This window comes from Lagopus muta, chromosome 7 (genome assembly GCF_023343835.1).
Source record: "Lagopus muta isolate bLagMut1 chromosome 7, bLagMut1 primary, whole genome shotgun sequence".
Taxonomy (NCBI): domain Eukaryota; kingdom Metazoa; phylum Chordata; class Aves; order Galliformes; family Phasianidae; genus Lagopus; species Lagopus muta.
The window spans coordinates 33578470-33601529 of record NC_064439.1 but is presented as its reverse complement, the minus strand read 5'-3'; the positions used below and the strand labels follow the sequence as shown (position 1 = coordinate 33601529).

General features: G+C 36.1%; 1 protein-coding gene across 2 annotated transcripts in view; it reads left to right on the top strand.

Annotated features, from left to right (window-relative positions):
* ANKRD28 (ankyrin repeat domain 28) overlaps window positions 1-23060 on the top strand; it is a 106753-nt gene that overhangs the window by 59301 nt on the left and 24392 nt on the right. For both annotated transcript variants that reach the window (XM_048952203.1, XM_048952202.1), the window contains exons 3-9: window positions 622-700; window positions 10808-10878; window positions 13767-13967; window positions 14610-14697; window positions 18280-18422; window positions 19790-20002; window positions 22840-22918. In XM_048952203.1, coding sequence (XP_048808160.1) covers window positions 622-700; window positions 10808-10878; window positions 13767-13967; window positions 14610-14697; window positions 18280-18422; window positions 19790-20002; window positions 22840-22918 — 874 coding nt within the window. The remainder of the gene's footprint in view (window positions 1-621; window positions 701-10807; window positions 10879-13766; window positions 13968-14609; window positions 14698-18279; window positions 18423-19789; window positions 20003-22839; window positions 22919-23060) is intronic.

Sequence of the window (23060 nt, the reverse complement as noted above, 5' to 3'; positions counted from 1 at the left end):
TCTTGCTTAATTGTAAGTTCAGAAGGACACAAGATCAGCCTGAGTTATCCACATTCCTGGATCTTATCTGTATCTTCTGGAGTGCTTCTGCAAAATGAACTGTATCTCCTCCTCCTCTTTGCTCATCTGCAGTTAACAAATCAGTTGAAATCTCTACATTTCTGCCTGTACTCACTCCAGTTTCTTTTCTATTTTCTATTTTCAAAGTAATTGCTGAAGTTGACATTCAACTTCCCAAAGAAAGCATTTCACACCAATATATAGAGGTGAAGCACCTTTTTTTTAAATATGCAGAACAGCCTTAAGTTCATGTTTCTGGAGACAAGTGAGTGGTGATTTCTGACTGATAGGTTTATCTTCAGGTGTGATGAGTATCTGTCAACCTGTGTACCTCAGGAAAACGTGCTAGCTGACTGTGTAGGTGTAACAGTTCCTTAGGGAGAGGTGTGCTTGTCTTAATAAATGTGGCCTACATCTTTAGAGTAACAATGTTGTCTAAAATATAAAATGTGTAATATTTGGAAGATGCATTTTTATGCAGTGTTTTTTCATAACTCATGCAGAATGCTAAAACACAGTTTTTATTTTGAATAAAACCTTTTTTCCCCCCTCTTACCACAGGATAATGAGAAAAGGACCCCTTTACATGCTGCTGCCTATCTGGGAGATGCAGAAATTATTGAACTGCTTATTTTATCTGGTATGTTCTGTTCCTGTTAATGGAAAAAAAAATTACCTCTATGCACATTCAAAAAATTATTTATGCACATCTTAGTTTGTGTAGCTTTTACTGAGGTATTTAATGTACTAAAATCTGAAGAAGCTTATACTGACAGTTTGGGTTTTTCGCTTATCAGTGTTACAATACTGTGTAGTTCTGCTCTAAAATGCTTTTGGTAGAAAGCTTTTTCAGTTATATTTCTTTTTATTTGTAGCTCGATCAGCTTTAGATACTCCACTTTAAAGAAGTAATAATGTTTGTGTTACGTGTAGATGTTTGCAGCATTGCTTTGGTCTTAAATTGGCCTTCAGAAAAAAAAAAAGTGAATGTAGAAAACAGAATCTGAAATTGGTGATATATTTTCTTAATTATCTTTTGCTATTGCTTACATGCAGAGGATATAAATCGGTTTGGCCAGAAATTTTAAAACTGCTTTTCTCATTTTCTATTTATTTTCACTAAAACAGTGCACAGGTTTTGTAAGACAGTGCATTTTAAGCTTAAAAAGGAAGAAAAACAAACTGAAAAAGAACTTAAAAACACAGTTTGATGACTGAGCTACTGAATTGATTGTCTTTAATCTTGGACAGACTTACCCGTCAGGTAGCTAAGTTCATGATGCTCTAAGGTTAGATGCAAAGATGAAAGCTTGTCCCGCAGAACTTCTTAGGTGCTCAGTCTGCTTAATGGCAAACACTACCCATGCACAGTTGGCTATTTTTCCTTCCCCCCATTGCAACCTGTAATAGCAAATTTTACTTTGAGTAAGTGTCACTGTAAGTATATAGGAGTTGCCTCCAGATTTTCAATTGAAATTGCCAGGTATGACTTAATTTATTTATAATTTAGCAAAATGTAACATTTCCACTATATATTACATGTAATTATATACATGATTATAATTAATGTGGCATTTTGTATAACTATATACTTCTTAGGGAAATATGTCATAGTTTAAAATTTTTTGATCATGTAAGAAAAATTTCTCCAGAAAAGTTCAACTGTGTTGCTGACAAGATGGGTCAGAAAAGCATGCTGTTCATCCCTGTCAAGTGAAAAACAAGTTCTTGTGACTCTTGAGAATATACAATGATCTCTCTGTTCTAAGAGGATATTGTGAATTTGGCAAGGATATTTCTTTTTTTGTTGAGGTTTTCACAGTGATATAAAAATAATTAGCCATGTTACAAATTTTGTGAAGTTGTAGTCAACTGCTTCTGGGAGTGAAGCTTCTGATCTGTGTGGGTGAGCTGAGTCCAGTCACCAGAACTGGGGCTGAAGAGAATCCATCACTCCTCCTCTCAGGCTAGTGGTAGAACAGACGTTTTTATTTGGATATTAATGTAATAAGACTCTGATTGGGCAATAATAATTGGAGAAGAAAGGTTAGTGATGCTATTTGGGCATGCAGCCTGGGAGTAAGTGGATGAAAAATTGAAGAACAAAGAGGGGAAGCGGAAAACTAAAAATTAGCACTGCACACATAGTACAAAATTGAATTGTTGCACGGAGGAGAGGATGTGGGCTGCTGCTGTGCATATAGAGATTGTTCAGGAGGACTGGGAGGCATTGATACTCAGATAAATGCTAATTAATGAAAATGATAATTTGCTTACATAAAACAATTAAAATAGTATCAAGAGCTTTGAATGCTGTGGACTGTTGAGGCAGTATTGGTCTAACCTGCATGTGCTCTCGCATTGTGCTGTGGATGTGAATGATGTGATTGTGTCTTTCTGCAGTAGTGCCTCACATTCCCAAAGGAGGGGTGATCGGGGAGTGAATTGGGGGTTTAAAGTGAAGGAGGCACAGCTGCAGTGTTGCTGCATTTGTGAGAGAGTGATGAGGATCCATTCAGTGGGTGAGAAAGTGATATCTTCATGTTAAGACTGTTTGGTTTGACAGGCTGTGCTGTACTTGGGCACTGATCTGTAATATTTCCTACTTACAGTCAGGAATCTTTGGCAAACAGCTCAAATGAGACTCTTTAAAAAGAAGTCACTAATTAGTGTTCATTTCTGAATGCTGGGTTTGACATCTTGTCATCTGTGTAGTGAGAGTGCTTGCAGCTGTATCTGAAGCACTGCACCAGTACTTCTCCGAGAGATTGGGTCTAGGTTTTTGTCCAACTTCCATCTTGTAATTGGAATTTAATTGGAACCACTTAACAGATCATAAGTGTATTTATTTTCTCAATTTCATAAAGATACAGAAAATTCATCTATTGTGGTTCAGCTGGAGATCAAATCTCTCCTTGGAGACGGATTTAGGTTACATTTTGTTATAAAATGTGAACACTGGGGAGCAAATAAAGGACATCTGTTACTACAGTAAAGTTTGAAGGAAATTTGTCATGTTGCAACCACTTTTTGAACAGTGAGAAAGCAGTTAACTAACATATTTGACTAGAAATCTTCTGCGTTCAGTAAATTTGCATGTAAAGATGGTGTGCCTTATAATTGACCAATGTAATATGTTCTCATGGGGAACTGAAACAAGTATTGTAGGCTATTTTCATCCTGACATTTCTCACCACGTGGAAGGTTGACTTTGTAACTTGTAATGTCTTCTAACGCAGTTGTGCTGGTATGTTCTTAAGAACCACTCTGAAGTTTTCCTGCTAAGCCAGCAATCCTCTGGGAACTGTTTGCCTTGAGTTTTTTATTATTCCTTTGAAATGGACATCAAAATTACTGAAGTCAGTTACTGAACCACTTCTACTCAGTGGTTCTTTTCTGATTCTTTCTCATCATTCTCTATTCTTTGCTAAAGCATGTATCGTCTGTTACACAGACATACTTTCAAAAATTTCACTGGAACTTCTTTTACATCCCTTCAGAGATGGATTTTGGGTCATAAATTGCTGTTACTTCATACTGCTTTACTGTAGATGTGAGCAACCCTTACTTCACATTCTGAAGATAAAACTAATTCTGTCTTTTTACAGAGTTCTGTGGAGTAAGTTTTCAGTCTTATAAGCATGATCATTTTGGCTTTGAGATCTTGAATGAATTATTTTTTCACCAGCATTTGGGGTTGATCTGTGATTTCACCTGGGCAAGGATTCTGAAGGGTTTTCCAAGCAGATCATGATAGCACTGTGTTCTGCAGAAATCTGGATGTTCAGATCATCTCTCCTCCAGATTGTAGCTAACTGTGCAGTTAGTGTTACTAAGTTTGTTAGGTAGGAAGGTGAACAGTAAATATCTGAGGCATAAAGGCGCTTGTTTATAGTCTACAGAATGATGGAACAAAAGATCATTTTTCGTCACTAATAATTTTAGAAACATTTTATTTTCTATTACTCTGTGAAGAGTTATAACACTAATCAAAGTTCTGTTATTACAATATATGTACAACTCAGCATCCTGGTACTGTTTACTTTTTGTAGGTGTACTGAATTTAATTATATAAATACTTGATGACAGACTATGAGAAGTAGAAAAGCAGCATAACTTAGACACTGTTTAACTGAATGTCAGGAACTGATTTTTATCAGCTAAGTCCTTATAAAGACTCAAGCCCTCCTTTCAGCTAAGTCCTGCAAGTGGACTGTAATGCTGAGGCTCCTCCTGTTTTAAAAATACATTTTTTTCCATTGGTCCTACTTCATTTTTTTTTAACACAGAGTTGTCGCTTCAGCCAAGTGAGAGGAGCAGGACAAACTTCTAATCTTCCATTATGTTTTCTCAACTAGTAACTTTCTTCGAGTTTGCTTCTTTGTGCCATGTAAACTATTATTGCTTTCGCTGAAGTCTTCACACTTCATGAGGAGAAACATGAGTTACAGTGTTTACTTTTGAGTAGGTTTAGTTACTGTTACTACATTGACACTTAAATACTAGCATGAGGCATTTCTGTTTGCTTAACCCGATGTTTTCACTGCACAGAGCTCAGCAGACATGAATGTGCAGTCAGGCTTAGTCTCATTAAGATTTGGCAGCTTACAAGTATTTGTTGTGCTTTTTCTTGGGTCAGCTGTAAAATGGAAGAATCTGAAGCTGGGAAATAGTTGTTACAATAACGATATTCTGGAAGATAATAAAGACCTTCTTACACTGTTCCACTACAGCTGTGTTTCTTTCATCTCATTCTTAAGCTATGCAAATATTAACAATCCATGCAGTGGCAATCCAGTTTGAAAGACTGTTATTGCAAACATATCAGTGGAACGAAGCTTCCTCAGTTTCAGTTGCAAATGTACCCACATGCTAGGGTGTGTGGTTTCACAGGGGTTCTTTTTACACTGTCTCTATCTTCTGGCTGCTTCCTCTTCCTTCAACAATGTGAGCCACAGTTTTAAGTTCAGACCTAGCTTCACTGCCCTCAGCCGTGGTTGCTGTAGAACGTTGCTAAAAGAAGCAGCTCTAACTTCTTTTTGAGAGTTGAAATGAAGCTTAGGAAAAAGTATCATAGAATGGCCTGGGTTGAAAAAGACCGTAATGATCATTTAGTTTCAACACCTCTTCTATGCTTAGGGTCACCAACCACCAGACCAGGCTGCCCAGAGCCACATCCATATCCAAATACAACCTGGCCTTGAATGCCTCCAGGGATGGGCAAACCTCCCTGGGCAACCTGTCCCAGTGTGTCACAACACTCTGGGTGAAAAACTTCCTCCCAGTATCTAACATAAACCTTCCCTGTCTTAGTTTAAAAACATTCCTCCTTGTCCTATCACTATCCATCCTCGTGAACAGCCATTCCCCCTCCTGTTTATACACTTCCTTCAAGTATTGGAAGGCCACAATGAGGTCTCCCCAAAGCCTTCTCTTCTCCAATCTAAACAAGTCCAGTTCCCTCAGCCTTTCTTCATAGCAGAGGTGCTCCAGCCCTCTGATCATCTTAGTGGCCCTCCTCTGGACCCGCTCCAAGAGCTCTGCATCTTTCTTGTGCTGGGGACCCCAGGCCTGGGCACAGTACTGCAGATGGGGCCTCACAAGAGCCAAGTAGAGGGGGACAATCACCTCCTTCTCTCTGCTGGCCTCTTTTAATGCAGCGCAGAACACAGTTGGCTTTCTGGGCAGCAAGTGTGTACTGCTGGCTCATGTCCAGGTTCTCGTCCACCAAAGTATGGATGTTCAATGGCTCCCAGAGTCTGAGAAACTTGTGCTACTCACAGAAGTCTCAGGGTGTGGTAGCTGAGAGATAGCAAAAGCTATTAAGTTCTGAAAGGAAATTGACTTTTTATAGTGACGAGGCAGCCAAGTTCTGGAGGATAGCATAGTTTTTCTTCAAGCATTTCTCCTGATTTCTCTATCAGTTGTTTTTCTGTTTGTTTTCTTATGGATTTGTAAACAGTAAAAATAAAGGTGATTGTTGAAGCATTGGTGTGGCTGATCAAGACAATCCAGGCCTTTTTTTTTCTTTTTATACTGTTCTATAGATCCTCTGTTGCACATTTACCCCCTTCATAGGTAGAAGCTATTTCTGTTAGGTCTTACTCATGATTTTTGCAGCTATAATTTTCAAAGTTTCCAATTTTCCAATGAGCAATTACCTAGATTTCACTGATTCCTCAATTGTCATCCTAAGTCTTTACGTTTGTATTTTTTCCAGCATCTTCCCCCAAGTATTAGCATGTTTTTCTGTGTGAGGAAAAGTTTTCATCATCTGTTCATTCTACAGTAAACTCTTGGCTGTTTCTGCCTGCTGCTGTTAGGTATTTTCACAGTCCTAGATAAAAAGTTGATCATTCAAAAAGGGAAAAGTTTGAAAGCCAATACAAACCCATAGGAAAATAGTTAAATAGAATCTAATTACAGTGTGAACTATTGCTTATTCTCAATAATTTATATTGGAAACATCCTCTTCCTATAAAGATAATTTCTAAAATTGTTTCAGTATTCTAGATGTTAATCATGTTGGTTGTTCAGTTTTTGTTTTTTAATACATTCTGAACATCTCATTTACATCTTTTATTCTCAAATAAACATGCTTTCAGAGTTTCAAATACAGAACACTAGGTGTCCATTTACATATATGTGAGTGAAAATAGTTTTGTTTCATTTGTTATGATAGTGTACAATCTCTAACACATCTTGTGCAATATTAAAGGAAAATATTGTCCTTGAGAGTCTAAAAATACTGGTCACAGAATAGTGGAAGGCAATTGAATACTTTAAATTAGTACTGTGAGCAAAGACAACAATGTCTTGCCAGTATTTATTGTATTCCTTTTCTGAATCTATTTCCAGGCAGTGAAGCATTAACTGCTGTAGCTGTTATGCATATCAGTCTTCTGAGGGAACTTAAAATTTTGAAGAATTCTGGATTTCTGGTAATGAGCAAGAGAACTTCATGGCAGAAGCTAGTAATGTTTGTTCTGTGAGGAAACCAGAGGTGGTTTGGTGACAGACAGCTACATATAGTTCTGTTGCATTTCATGAATTAAGAAAGTGTATGGCTGTTTCTTGCAGAATTTCCTGTCCAGTCTACCATTCATTGATGTCTCTTCAAGAGAAGTGCTGAGATGTTAACTCCCACTCACATGCAAGGATATTGAAACCTGTGCAGTAACCATGAGCTTCAGAAACACAATTCGGAGTACTGAGAGACATATGGATATGGCCTGACATAATTTTCTAGGTCTAGATTTGGAAGATTTTGCTTAATATTTCAATTAAGTACACAGACACAGTGGAATAAATTAGTGTTTAGTTTGAAAGGAGAGTTGCTTTTACATAACCAATTTTTAATTTCAAGCAAAGATAATGGTTGTATTGTATTTGATATTTCTTGCAAGCCCCCAAATCGTTTTCCTACAAGCTCTGCAGCATTACAAGAAATAAAATTAAAAAAATAAAACCAGAAAAACATTAAATACATACTGAGCTGTTTTAATGTGTCAGCTGTTAATGAAGGATGTAATAATAGAGCTGTAAAGAAAATGCGTAAAATATTGTCAAGAGGTTTAAATGGTGAGGGGCAATATCTTAATTGTTGAATTTAATTTTCTGGAGTTAAGTTCAGGCCTCTGGGGTCTGGAATATGCAATCTTTACAGAACCAGGGCTGAGGTATGAATCTCACTCTTGAAAGATCAAATTGCTGCCGAACTTGCATTAGAAGGCATTCAGAATGTGAGAGATGCCCTGGTTAGTGCAGCAGCAATAGAGGTAACGTAATCCAGTAGTTTATGCACATGCATGTGTTCAAATCATCTTTAAGCAAAAGGCAATTTATTAAAGGTATAATATATTTTCTAACATTTACTTGCAGTGATCTGGGGTTCGGAGGGCAAAGGATGTAAAGTTCATCTCTGTTGCACGATACGACAGGTTTGAGGGTGCTTTGTCTTCTGCAGAGCATCAGGAGAGAGAGGGAAGAACTGGAGTGTTTTCTCCAAACCACCTCCTAAGGAGTAAAGAATAACCTAGAGGGGGACTGTCCTCAGATACAGGGTTATCTGGAAAAGCTGTGTTGTGAAATGTAAATCACTCTTGGCAACGTGTCTTGTTGGAGAAACTCAAGGGGAATTGAGATTGTTGTATTTCTTTATGTAGAGCTACAGCTCTCTTGATTCCCATAGCATTCCTACATAAATAGTGCTTACATAGATATTTTTTTTTGGAGTTCCTTTAAGAGTTGTTTGTTGTGAAAAAGCAGACTTGATGGTTCCTCCTTAGAAGAGTGCAACAAAGATGCAGATCTCTTGTCAGAAATTCTTTGTTTTACCTTTGTAAGAGAATATACCTTTTTGTGCACTTGAAAAGATGACTTACTTTACGTTTGGATATTATATTCATTTGATAAATATGGCAAGTCCTAAACTTTCGTCTTTGAATGGAAGATCACTTACAGAGCAGGGGAATTGTTTTGTCCTTTTGAGGGGCCCTGTTACTTTTAACTATTGCTTCAAATTTCCTTAGATTCTTTTCCTACCAGAAACAAAACAAAAAAAAGCCCAACATTTGATAATAATAATGGTATTGTAGTCCTAATAAGTTTAATTAACTTACTACTGAGAAAATACTTTTATGATATCTTTTTGTATTTATTCCTAGTCTCAAGGGATTTTTGACTCTGTGTTAGCATACTAGAAATACGTTATTTGGCTGAGCCTGTGAGCAACTTGAACTCTAAGCACTTTCTCACTAGAATTTAGGAAATTGCCACTTTCTTGCAATGGAAATATGCATTTCTGCTGGGTGTGGTTCTCCTATCTCACGCCTGGTCACCTGGGTGGATCTGACTTGATCTCAGACTTCGAGAATGCATTTTCCTGAGGAAAATAGAAACAGTAGTTAGTAACCTAGTAACTCCCCTTACACAGTGATTTGCTTTAAACACTTCAAAGACATTTGTATCCTGAAGTTAGAAATAGAAGTAAATTTGATTTTGAAGCTCCTCATTCCTTGGTTGTTGGCTCTAGGTATGAAGCGTGGAGCACCATTTTGGCTCTTGCTTTTGTCTTGTCTGCTTAAACCAAGAAGTGACTAAAAATAGCCTGGAAGATGGACAGAAGAACTGGATGCAGTTGTCTGATATATCGTAACTGATAATATTTTCAGTTACTGATTATTCATGTTATTATCTTTTGGGAAAGATTACCAAAAATTCTAAGACAATTCTGTTGACATTTAGAGCCATCAGTTTTGTTTGTTTTGCTTTTTCCAATTGAGCTCTGTGCAGAATTAGATACAATATAGTACATTATAGTACATGTTGGTGCCATGTATCAGATCCTCATGATGATTAGCGAAAGCAGATTTTAATGCTAAGATAAAGTCTCTTAAAATATTGTTAGAATATGTATTTCTCAAATGGATTTGAACTTTCTCCCCCTTTCTTCAAACTTATTTTTCGAAAACTTTAGCACTTGGAAAATAGGATGAGACCTAAAGCTTCTGAGATTTAGAGCAGGAAAGAAGGAAGTCCTTGAAATTGTAGCCAACTGGTAGAAGCCTCAGGCTCTGTCTGGTTCTTGGAAGATCTAGGATTAAAGTGAGAGTTTGTTTCCACTTTTAGCTTCTGTGTTGTATTCTTATGTCAGAAAAGAAAGAATTGACCACAAAACGATAAGCATGAAATTGACTCCAAATCTTTTTGCTGATACATACAACCATGTGTTTGTATGCACAGATATGTTTCTTGATTACCTGGTTTGGGAAGGACTTCACTACTGGCACAGATCCGGGAGGCTTAGATCAAAATACCCCATTCTCAGCTGACTGTCCTAACCAGTAACCCGTTTAACATTTCATGCTCCATTAGTCTATCATCCTTTTTTAAAGTAGTTATTATTCTTTCCATACAAAAAAAAATGACGCTGGGTCTGAAATAACATCTGTATTTTAAACTTGAGAAAGAGATATGCTCTGACCATGTAGCAAGTTGCTTCCTTCAGGAAAAAGTTGCCAAATTGTCTTTCCTGTTATTATTAAGGAAAAAAAAAATCCTGAATTAGACATGTATCTCTAACAGATGTTTGTGCAATCTGTTTTCCTGTGGAGGGCAGCTTTTTCTTGGGTACAGTTTTAGAAGCAGAGTGGTGAGGTTGTTACAGTCTGACTCAGGAAGGGAAGCTCAAGAGGAGCTGAGGTGGGTTAGGTGACCTGATGGAGTAAAGATGTGTTTCCAAATCTCTGTAGTAGAGGGAGTGTCATTCTGTTATGTATTTAGACAGTAGATTGAACAAGGACAAGGAAACTGGAGGCATGGGGAGTGATTGCAGCTTCTTCCTCTGTTTTATTGAAGAATTTCTTTACATTGTGAAAGAGGAGATTTTTGGTTCTGGATCTCCATTCAGGAATCCGTCTTTCTTACCAGACTTTAGAAATGTAGAAGAGCGTAGAGTGTTACATCTAAAAAAAAAAAAAAAAAAAAAAAAGTAGAAAAAAAATGAGTTCACTTTGATGGAAGAGTATTATTACAAATGCTGTGTTAAAAGAATCTTCTCAAAAGGTAGACTTCAGGTAAAGAAAAGATTCCTTTTCCTTTTTTTTTTTTTTTTTTTTTTGTCAGTTTGCTATACGAATAAGCCTAAAATAAGTATCTTCCAACAGTTTTCTCACTGTAGTTGAGAATATTTAATTCTTTTTTGTAGGTGTGTTGTTTAATTCTGTTCTTACATTTTTTGTTACAGGAGCTAGAGTTAATGCCAAAGACAGCAAATGGTTGACTCCTCTGCATAGAGCTGTGGCATCTTGTAGTGAGGTATGCTTTTTTTTTCTTCTAAACTGCTTTGTATTATTTTAGAATGTCTCGAAGTACCTTCTGTTCTTTGTTCAGTTTTTATGAAATGCAACTACTCCCAACGTTTTGAATTGCAGAACACCTGCACCGGTTTGTTTAACAGGCTGATGGTATGTACATGTATATCATATGTCTGTGTAGGAAGAAAGGGGGCAAACAAACACAGTTCTCAGCTTTGCTTTTTGATTAAATGCTACCTTCCTAGCAGAAAAGATTGTGTGTGTAATATTCTGAACTCCTCTGCACGTTTTTTGTAACCAGAATGGTTCAGTATGAGGGAACTAGAGATAAAATAAGATTTAATATGGCTTTTGCAGCATAATCTGTCTTTTTTCGTACTAGTCTGTTCAGACTTGAAGAAATATATGATTCTATGAGACCTGCAAAAACATTTAAGAAACAAAAGACAAAGAATCTCCATTAATGAGTAATGATAGTACTGTAAACAAAGCTTGTAAATGAAATATTTGGAACATTTTTGAAGCCTGGCTGTAACACAGCTATGGGAATATAGTGATTTAAGTGTATGTTTGTTGTTGTTCCTCTATTGTTGTCCTAATAAAAATTTTAAATGCCTGTACAAGATCAAAACAAGCAGAAAAATGCTGAGCTTTTGTGGAAGAGTTCATAGAGAGCTATCTTCTTTGAGATCTTGAGTCACATTGATGCTCACTTCAGTATGTCTCAAAAGTAAAAGTGTTTTGGTTTTGTGCTGATTATTATTACTTTTTTTTGATGCTTCTGTGCAAACTTTTGCTTGAGAAGAAGAAGCTCAGTGCTTGCAAAAACCATACTATTCAATTCCATCAAGTATTTGATCCATGAACTATCTAAACAGTCACTGTGTCAGCTTTTGCCTTGGATAAGCTGTATTATTTTATTGCTAGCATTAATAGCTAAGTTATGTGGGGATTGTGTTATTCAAAGCAGTGTTTGAAAATCGATCTCTGAGGGAGCCCTTAGTAGGAAACACTGTTTGTTCTTTTTGTAGCATTTTTAGGCTGCTCCTTTGGGAGCTCTCTTGAAGCACCAATACTTCATTCCTTAAAGGGACAAAACTTCATTAAATCAGTAAAGTGTGCAGAGAGGAGTGCTGCAGTCAAAACAGGACTTAAGTTGTAACTAAAACAAACATAATCGCTCTCCTTTTTAAAAATGTGGAATATTTTCAAGAAAAAAATACTAAGCAAAGGCAAACAAAGCTTGTAAACCAATCAGATGATTTGTCCTAGTGGCACTGACAGGCTCTTATCAAATTTTTCTGTTTGTAAGCATGGCATGTCATTGGAGACCATGTAGATACAGCAATGGTTGATGTGTGTGGGGACTGCTTTGTATTCATCTGACATTCATCTGAAGTTTCCAGCCATTAGATGAAAATATTCTTGGTACTCGTTTCAACAAAGCACGTGGTCTTAGCCTTGAAGCAAGGGCACTGCGACCAAACAAGGACGTTGCATCGTGCAAAATAGCTGGTATTGTGGATTTTGCTGCCAGCTGCATGAGTTCAAACAACTTCATGTCAACACTGCAGGAGTCTAGGCCTTAATATGTGCATACCTGGGAAAATCTAAGCAGTTTTGCTAATCTTTGCACGTCATTAAATACACAGTGAAATGGAAGATAAATTATGCTGTTTTCCTATTTTACTATGGTGCTTCCTTCTGCAAAATAGTTAATAGGTGTTTTAAAATTTCACCATTCTGATTATAATTTTTCTTTAGATTTGGTTCATTGTAGCCAACAGATCAAAATATTGACTAAATTTTGAAGTATTAAGTCCAATGAACTTTCTCTAAGAGAATAGAAAATATTCAATTTCACACTTAAGTTACAAGCTTCTGATGTCACTTTTATGTTTGTTCCTGGTTGTTTTTTTTTTTAGGTAGAAGAAAATTCCATTAATTAGATATAAATTATATTATCAGTGTTACTTAGCATTCTGCTTGTAGGTAAAACTGCTCTATTGAATAGTGTCAATATTCTTGTATCTATTGTAGTTTTCATAGAAATAAATAGGAGGCATTGCTTTCAGAGAGACCTATTTTTGTGCTCAGTGTTTGAATTGAAATTCACTTAAAGCAGTTAGTGAATTGTGGGAAGGACATGGCGTTGATGTGAAGTGCAGTATTTATTACCATGGTAATGTCAGTGAGAGGGGTTTTTTTCTGCCTTGCAGTTATGTGCACATATTTTAGTTGGATTTGTTTATCTTACTCATAAAGTTTTCATAGCTTTTGCATCTAATGAAAGGAAGTGAATAATCTTTTTGAGACGTGGATTTTGGTGTAACATTTTGAAACGTTTTTTTCAGGAGTTTCACAAGAGTGTATGTTGAAACTCTTTATGACCATGCTCTGTTTTATCTGTGGTTCTTTAAATGTACATTTCATAAGTTACTCTGTCTTTCTGCCATTTCTAGACTTTTTCAGTTCCAACATTTCGCTTGGCAAATAGATGAAAGTGCATTTTAGGTTTATGGTATGTCACTAATCCTTGGTAATGAAGGAAGTCCTAGGGAGGTTTATTGAGCTTTGTAAATTAGTTGTGTTGACAAAACAATTTGCCTGCTGGTTTGGGGAATTGGAAAAAAGACCAGGAAACAGTTGATGCAATTGAAATCTGTAGGGAATATGTTCTTCATGTCCTTGAGAAGATCCCAAGTCTGGATTTATGGTAGTACAAATCTCAAGGAATAAGAACGTTAACAAAAGAACAAGTTGCAGACAGTTGTTTTCCATTATGTGTTATATATAGTGTGTGGTTTGTATATGCTCGTGTATTTGGATTTAACACATAACATCTGAAATCTTTACTGAGTGGCTTTATTTTTTTGTAAATGTTCTCAGGATGCTGTTCAGGTGTTGCTAAAGCATTCAGCAGATGTCAATGCTCGTGATAAAAACTGGCAGACACCCTTACATATAGCAGCTGCAAATAAAGCTGTGAAATGTGCCGAAGCTTTGGTGCCTCTTCTGAGTAATGTAAATGTGTCTGATCGGGCAGGTAGAACTGCATTGCACCATGCAGCCTTCAGTGGACACGTAGAGGTATGAACTAATTATCTTTGCTTGTTTGCTACTTACTGTTCTGTCCAAAACACTTCTAATGTTTTATTTCTTGGGTAATAATCATGTTTTCCCCTCCCATCCCTTCAAAAACCGCAAACCAAGCTCCTATTTTGTATTTTAGTTTGTCTTTTACGTGCATTTGTGTACAAATTGGTTGTGTTACATCATCTAGTTGGAAGGTTATTGCAGTATTCACCTCTCTGGATATAAGCAAACTTGCCTGAGTGGAGTTTAAATTAGTAATAGTTTTCAAATCCTGAAAGTGACAAGCTTGGCACTTGGCTTGGTTTGACTTGACTAGGACTGCCAGTTCAGTAATTACCTTTAGTACACCCCTTAGCCTGAAGATCTTTTCTTTGCTGTATTTGCCACATATGTGCCCTACTTAACTTATAAATGTTTCTGTTAACATTGAATTAAGGGACTTAGTCATTTTGTTATTTTTGCCAAGGTGATTGGGCAAGTTTCTTTAAGCACAAGGAATACTTAAAAAAACAGCACATTTAAATCCTTTGAAAACACATAATTTTTTTTGTCTTCTCCTGTTATTTTTCTTTGTCTAACTTTAAGCAGAGTTTTCCATTTTGAATAGAGGATTTCTTCTCTTCCTTTTTATCCCAGATGGTCAGCTTACTGTTGTCTAGAGGAGCCAATATTAATGCATTTGACAAGAAGGACAGAAGAGCTATACATTGGGCAGCATATATGGGTATGTATGTGTTTGCAGTTGTTTACTATTCTGGCAGTAAAAAAAAAAAAAAAAGTGATCAGTTAAATTTTGGTACTGATTTCAAGAGGAGAGCAGTTGAAGATGATTCCATTATCTTGTTTGTTACTCATTGTTTAAGCTTATTGTTTCATTATCCAGCCAAGTGGAAAGTGTAAAAGCAGTAACATCGGTCTTCGATGAATCCACACGCCTGGGAATTTCTTTGAGTATGAACTGCAGAACTGAGACCTTGTAATATGTAATTTCTTATGCCTGTTAAGTTTTGAGAATCTGCATTTTCTTTGTATTTAATACCTGAAATGCTAAATTCCCTTGAAAACACATGTGATATTTATATACATGTGATATTACATTACAAAACTTCAGAAGAACGTGTTCCTATTCTTTACAGAGATTATCCAAAGATGTGAAACCTGTGTTGTTTCTTTTTTTAGTTAGACTAAGAGAAAAATAGCACTTAAATCCTCTGTCTCAGTGAAAACCTTAAACTGTGCTTTATAGAGGCACAGCTTGATTTTTTTTTTTGACAAATAATTAAGTTAACATTCAGGAAGAATAATTTCTAGACTGCCTTTTCCATAAGTAAAATGAGTATTTTTTAATGTAGCTGCTCACCAAAAAACAAACATGCTTTAACTGGGAGACTACAGACTCATTCACATCACTTAAGTCTAGGATAATTCTTTCTTGAGAGTCTTTTCCTAGACAAAATATCCCTGAATATGCAGTTTAATATTCATGTTCATTATTGCAAGTTATACAATTGCTTGTAAGTAAGCATAACGCATTGCACACATTTATGTGCAGTGTGGGGGAGGAGGTTCTTAAAAACAGACTTAAGGTTGCTAACTAAATGCTGTTACACAAAAAGAAGTGGCATCAAGTATCTTTCAACTGCTTTCCCAGTCTTGCAATAAAAGAGGAAATAAAAGCAATAACTTGGAAGTGAAAATGCAATTTCAAACTTACCTACTGAGCAGAGCCAAAGAGCAGAAGTATGTGTAAATTTACCCTGTTTAAATACTGTTTGATGAAAAAACTTACCAAGTTTCAGAGGGCTGATGATGAATTGTTCTTTGTATGAAGTATCCTTTGGTCCAAGGACTGATGATTCTGTTCTTTACAAATGAAAAATGAAGTTTCATTTACAGATTTAAGCTTGCTTGCAAGGTCTTAGTGATTGTAAAAGTGATCATTTCAGAAATACCTGGATTCATTAAAAAAAACACAATTATTAGCTGTTGTCTTTACAGAACTCTGTTTTAGGCTGATTTCACATTAGTGATTTCACGTTAGATCTGTTTTTGCCAGTACAGATCTGAAGTAATCTAGTAGCAATATAAAATAAGCCTGTGAAATGTGAGAAAGAACAGTCTTCAGAAGGAAAGACTTATGCTAGTAAATTATGAAGAGATTGTGACAGCATTCATGCTCTTAAGTTGTAGTTTGAAACTCCATGACGTTACACTTCACGTACAGGTACCAGTTTAATAGAGAACTTGGAGAACAATCTTCATTATTGATCCGATATTTCTTTGGATTATTTTGTATTAGAGTTTTGTGACCTACTTGTAGACTTCTGTGCAATTTCTTATGCAGTTTCTGTGACAGGCTGTTCAACCACCTCAAGGCGATTATTTGCAAAAATTTTTGAATGAAAGTCAATGCATGAGATGGCAGAGATTTGACAAGCATCAGAGAGGACAGACATATTTTCTGGCATGTGCTCACCCAGGTGGAAAAAGTCTTCCATTTTTCAGATAAGCTACATTTATTCCAATTTTAGTTAGAGCTGTTCTGTAGGATATTAAATGGAAATTTTTTTTACTGAACATTTCTCACAATTTATTGCCATTTCACACTGCTCCGGTTTCTAGGAGGAAAACCGAAGACCTTTCCCACTGTATAAAATAGACTGCAGAGTAAAAGAGACGTTGTGCTTTTCGTCACACTCCTATAAATAACTTCATAGGCCTATAGCCATTGTTTCCCTTCCTTCCTGCTTTTCACCCAGTTCCATTGCTCTCTAGCTGCAACGCTGCAAGCAATGGGCTTTCATTTGTGAGTCTTAGCGTTGTCCACAGGAGCGTGTGGGATGACTCCTGTTCACTTCCTACTGCTCTTCTGTTTGAGTATCTTCCATTGACTGCTGCTTGCGTTTTAAATGCAGGTCAGGGATTTTCTTTTGTGTGTTCTTTTTTTTTTTTTTAAATATTCTGTACCACTTTGTATTTCTCTTCTTTTCACCACTTACAATATCCTTTGTACTTCTTTCTCTGGTGTAGGGATTGATTGTTTTCATTTTTGTGCCCATATTGTTTGGGTCACAAGATGAGTATCGTGTTTAAATTTATTTCTGTGTCTTTTCTAAAATAGTAAAGTTGTTCAGAAATGCAGAGTTGCAGCACCTCATATTGCTCTGTATAGCTAGGTGAGGATCTTTTTGTATTTTGGGGGGCATGCAACATAAAATATATAGTGGCTGACTGAATATTTATTAAAGCATTTTTGTATTCCCTTGGGTAGATATTTCCTTCCCAAACTTGTGCACGTTCTTTTAGTCATTAAAAAAGCAGAGCTTCACTGTTTATGAAGCACTTAAACTGAAGGTTGTATTTGATGCGTTGCACTTAAGAATCTGGATAACGTAAGTTTTATGGTTGTTGTTTTTGTGTGGGGTTTTTGTTTAATATTTGTAAATAGACTAAAGGTTTTACTTGAAAGGTAAAAGAAAAAATCCTGTTTCTTTCTGTACAAGTCAGTGACAGAGGTAAAGCTCTCCATTTATCATTGTTAATTTACCATAAGTTTTCTCAATTCTGTAAACTTTGTCGTGATTATTGAAGTGGCATAAACTCTTGTATTCTTAGTGATAATTTGTTTGACAGATGTACTCAGCAACAAGAACAAAGATTTGACTAGCTTATTTCATGGCTTCTGTCTTGGAGCACAGTGCCTGGTAGCCTGAAGGCTGGTGCTGGAGCCAGCAGGCGCCAGCAGGGGAAGGGCTGACTTGGGCCTTGCCACAGCGTTGTATGGCTGGGAGAGATGCCACCCATTGGTTTTGGCTGCCTGTGGTTTTATTCAGAAATAGAATCTTGTCTTCTGTTCTGGTTGGATTATGATATTTCTTTCAAAGTTTGTGCTGAAGGCCTTAGAAACCTTAATGCATCTACAGTTGCGATGAAGAGGGAAGTCTGCAAGTGAGATTCTCTAGTCGTTAACAGAAATTTGCAGTGACTTCAAATAATGACAAAGTTAAGTCACCTCAGTAGTTTCTGGATTTTCAGAAAACCTCTTCGATATAAGCAGAAGCCAAGAGTTTTTCATGTACTGAATTGATTTTGAACTAAATGGTGCAATTATTGGAGGGAGTTATGTTCAGATAACCTCATCTGGGGATGGGCATTGTGTGTTGCTTCTATACTTCACAAAAGAATTAGAAAATGTAAACACTCTTACTTTCCAGATCAGATCCAAATGAGTCAGTGTCTTGTTCATCATATAATAACTGTGCAATTCGTATTAAATGAAGCTTCATTTTTTTCTTTGTCCTTTTAGGTCATATCGAAGTTGTGAAATTACTTGTGGCCCATGGAGCAGAAGTAACATGCAAAGACAAGAAATCATATACACCTTTACATGCTGCAGCATCTAGTGGGATGATCAGTGTAGTCAAATATCTTCTCGATCTTGGAGTTGATGTAAGAAAGAATAAAAGCGATTTTTTTTTGTTGTTCTTGTTTTAAATGCTCTTATTTGTATTCTAGCACACTGTTTCATGCTTCTTTAGGATATAGTGAAAATAGAGAAAATATTTCCAAGTATCTTCATTCATATACTTTTGTGGTGGTGGTGGTTTTGTTTTGTTTCACTTTGTTTTCGTTGTAAAACTTATTTTCCTCAGGTAACTTCAGAGCTTTGCAATTTTTGCTGAATTATTTAGAAATAGCTTTGTGTTTCTTACTTTTATTTTGTTCAGTTGCTATTTGTGACTCGTAATGTATCGGACTGAAACAAAGGAAATAGGAATTCCGTTCCTGGCTTTGCCCCACACATCCTTTTGGAACTGCAGGAAATAGAACTCTTTTGTCTCTGTTCCTTTTATGATGTAGATGTTACTGAATTCCATATGTATGTACCACCTCTATTTTGGGAAATACTGCAGATTGTCAGGAACTTTAATAGTACAGTAAGAAAGGCCATATTAATATTGAAATGCAAAGTAAATTAAAAGGCTGCACAGTATCTGCACATGGAAAGTATGTAACAGTGAACTGTGAAACCATGTAAGGAAGGTACATTGTGCATTGTATTTAGTCTTGCAAAGCTGAGTAACACCACTGAACTTCTATCTTGAAAAGTAGATCAGAATTCAGTATCACACTGTACCCAAGTTCTAATTCCCTGCACTCCACTTCCAAAAAAATACTTTGGAATCTTCAGTTTAGAGATCAAGTCTAATGTTTTTTATCATGGTTACCTAAGCAGTGGCACTAATATTATAATTCATTTGCAAAGCATTTGAATTTGCATTTTAGAAGTGGTTCATAACCAAAATTTGTGTTACACTCAGTTCCTTAATATTATTAGAAATATCAGCTTGCATTTTTGTGTTTATGTCCACATTCTCCTATAGATCTAGGAGTTCTATATTTAAAGCTTCAAACTCAGTTTTGAGAGAGACTCAGTCCTTCTGACACCTGTTTTTTTGGAAACCTGCAAATCCTGTTGAGAAATGTTGAGGTCCCGCAGTGCTTAAGTTGCTAGTCTGTAGTGTCAGTGCAAATAACCACTGTTGATAGTTTTTTTTAATGTTTTCTCTCAAGTTACATACTGCATACAGGAAACTGGCATGGACACAATTGGAGGAGGTTAACTCAGCTGAAAAGCAGTCATACCTCATGTTCTGTTTCAAAGTAGTACATACAGAACTTGCTCTTAATTTCTGGCTTTGAAAAATTCCAAAACATAATGAAATTATGAAATTTTCTATGTGTTAAATGCTACGATAAAACAGGTTTTTGCCAACTAACTGATCGTATTTTTTGGTTTGTTTGTCTCTTAACAGATGAATGAACCAAATGCCTATGGAAATACTCCTCTTCATGTAGCTTGCTATAATGGACAAGATGTTGTAGTGAATGAACTCATAGACTGTGGTGCTAATGTAAATCAAATGAATGAAAAGGGGTTTACACCTTTGCACTTTGCTGCTGCATCAACACATGGAGCACTGTGTTTGGAACTTTTGGTCTGTAATGGAGCAGATGTAAATATGAAGGTAGGTGAATCCAAAGCCATCCATTCACTCTTAACAATGTAGTACATCTTTTTCAGAAGTGATTTTTAAAGCTTTCAATGAGGCAGTGATTGGAGTTCCAACTGACTGGTGTAATATTTCTGTGAATCATAATGTAGAAAAAAATAAGACAGTTGCTTCAAGGAAGTTGGTCTAAATCTTAGCTGTCTCTATGGGATACAGTAAGAACCCCAAAAGGATAATGAAAGTTGACAGTACTATCTAGTCAATCTTGGCTACGTTTAATTGGCAGAAGTCCCTATTATTTTGTTTTCCTGATTCTGTCTATATGATTAAGAGCACAATGAAAATGCAAAGTTACATATTTTTCTTATAAATAAGCAACATAAAAGAAATTCAAGATTTTTCAGAGAAATGTATATGAACAGGATAAGGTGGAGAGCTCCTCCAGCAAAAGATCCTAAAATCTAGGAGGGTGGAGTTTCTTTCATATTAAAGTTAGAAAGGTTAGACTGGGCTAATGAAAAGTCTTGAACAGATATTCCAGCAAAACTTTATGAACAGAGCTGCCTTAGTTATAACATTCTTGGTCATAGTTCTTTGGTGCAGAATATTCTTTAGAATTCTAATTCTTTAGAATTAGTCTTAGTGAAGAGATCATTTCTAATCCACCAGTTATAAAAACAAACTATAACACAAATATCACATTATTTTCTTGAGCGTGTAGGTAAATGACTACATTTGGTCAGTTATAATACAGAATAACATCAGAAGCTGTGCAAAGAGCAGCTAATGTATTCAAATTGACTGACAAAGCTTCGGAGATCTTTGGTGCTTATAATATGGGTGAAGTGTTGTTTGGAGGTGACAAAATGTTCATTGACATCAGAGACATGTTTCCGTCCTGCCCACTTGATTTTAAGTTACTGGATCCAAAGCATAGATTTCATGGTTCCTTTAATTATGAAGATAAATCTTGGATTTAATAAGAAGAATAATCCTTAAAAAAAACAGCAAAGGGAAACTTAAGTTAGAATCTGTGTGGCTGGTAATCAGTTGCAAAGGTGGAATTGGATGCTTTTAGAGCTTTCCTACTAAGTATTTATTGAAATGAAGCTTGTTCAGTTTCCAAATACTGAGGCTGATGTTCAGAGTTGTTCTTACAAAGCAGTTCTAGTAGGGAATGCAAAATGTCTTAGAAATATGTTACATTTCTTTTTAAATTAATTTTGAACAGAATGTATTTTTAAAAAATCACTTATTGACTGTGTTGTGTTTTTTCATTTGTACTGCAAGATTATTTTATTGCTTATTTTGCTGTCCTTTGCAAGATCTTACGTTGTTTTTGAGGGTTCTCCTTCGGTCAGCTCACCACTTTCTAATACTGTCACCTTAGGTTATTCCTGAAGTCCCTGTGAGGTGCTGTACCAGTGGCACTTGGATCTGTTTTTTTCTTCTCCTTTGAGATAGAGTTTTAACACCACTCAACCAGTGCCATTGCAGATTTCTTCTTCTAAGCCCTGAAATTCTTCTGTGTCTTGCTGACTGATGTATTTCCTTACCTTCTTAGTTTCTCCATTTAAATTTTAGAATGTTACTTACCAAAGCAGTTTCTGGGCACTCACTCAAACTAAGCTTATTTTATACAGTCGTATTTCTTTACATTTTTTTACCTTAAAGAAAGAGAAAAGTGAGGGAAAAAGACACCAGGTGTATAAATATGTTTAGTTTTTTTCGTTAAAGAAGGAAACTGTTTTATTTCTGTCAGTCTAGGTCTGAGAAGCCAGTATTTCCCATAAACGCATTGTTCTAGGCAATATGTGCTGCTTTTCACAGTGACATTGCTGAAAATTCCATGTTCAGGTCCATCTAAAATGTAGCAGATTTTCAGTAACATACAAATCCTTAGAGGCTTTGTCAGTTGTTTCCAAAGGAAGAGTAAAGATGGAAGGCGTTTCTGCACAGCAGCCAGCTGTGACAATACATCTGTTCATATTTTATGTTCCCCCTCCCATCTTTCACTTATTTTAACTTCGATTTTTTTTTTAACATTTTCTATTTTTCAAAGCCAATATTTAAAATGTGAAGATGCACTGTGTGAGTCCAAAAATGCTTTTATTTGAGTGTGGTTTTTGTGTGCATTTGTCAGAATTCTTCTGCAGTCAAGCTTTCCTGTTACCTGTGATCAAGTACAGAAAAAAAAAAAGTTATCCTAAAGAAATAACAGAAAAAAAACCTGTTTTTGTAAGTGCATTTAGATTGTGCTGTTTAAAATTGCAAGTCCTTTATGCATTATTGTTGGCCTATTTGCAGAGCATATTTACTGGGTGAGTGACTAAGTGCACGCTTGGTATGCATTTCAAATGTGTAATACCTACTGTGGTTGAGTAGTTCCACCCAAGCATTACTTGTGGTTTTGTGATAAATTACTTACAAGTATCATTTTACAGAATTTTTGGTGGAACATATGAGGTTTTTAATGTGTAAACATCCATAGTAAATACAGCTGTTTTCTGTCAAGAAACAAGCTTTATGTAAAGAAGCATTGTGTTATTTTAGATTTGGGTGGGGGGAAAGTTGGGCATAGGCTTGTTGTTCTGTCATCGTCCCCTTGAGAGCCATTATCGTAAAAGCATAATTGGGGGTGAAAGGGCATCATTGAGTTGTCACTCAGAGCTGAAGGAGTGATTAAGAGCACCTCTTTTGTAGAGTTTTTCGTGTCATGCTGACTTTTAACTGCCAGCATCCATCTTTCAGAATTGCACAGGCAGAATTTAAAGGCAGGAGTAGAGGTCAGGCCTGATGGATTGCTTTTACTGGACATAAGCAAATGCTTTTTTTTTTTTTTTCTTTTACAGAGTAAAGATGGGAAAACACCTTTGCACATGACAGCAATCCACGGTAGATTTTCAAGATCTCAAACCATCATTCAGAATGGTAAAAAAAAAAAAAAGTGGGAAGGAGTAGATCTGTCATCTTTCCCGAATTTCATATACTTTCCTCCTTTGTATTGACAGCAGCATACTAAAAGTTTCTTTCACATCCATTGCCTAGAAGTAGTTGGGTTAATGGTGGAGTC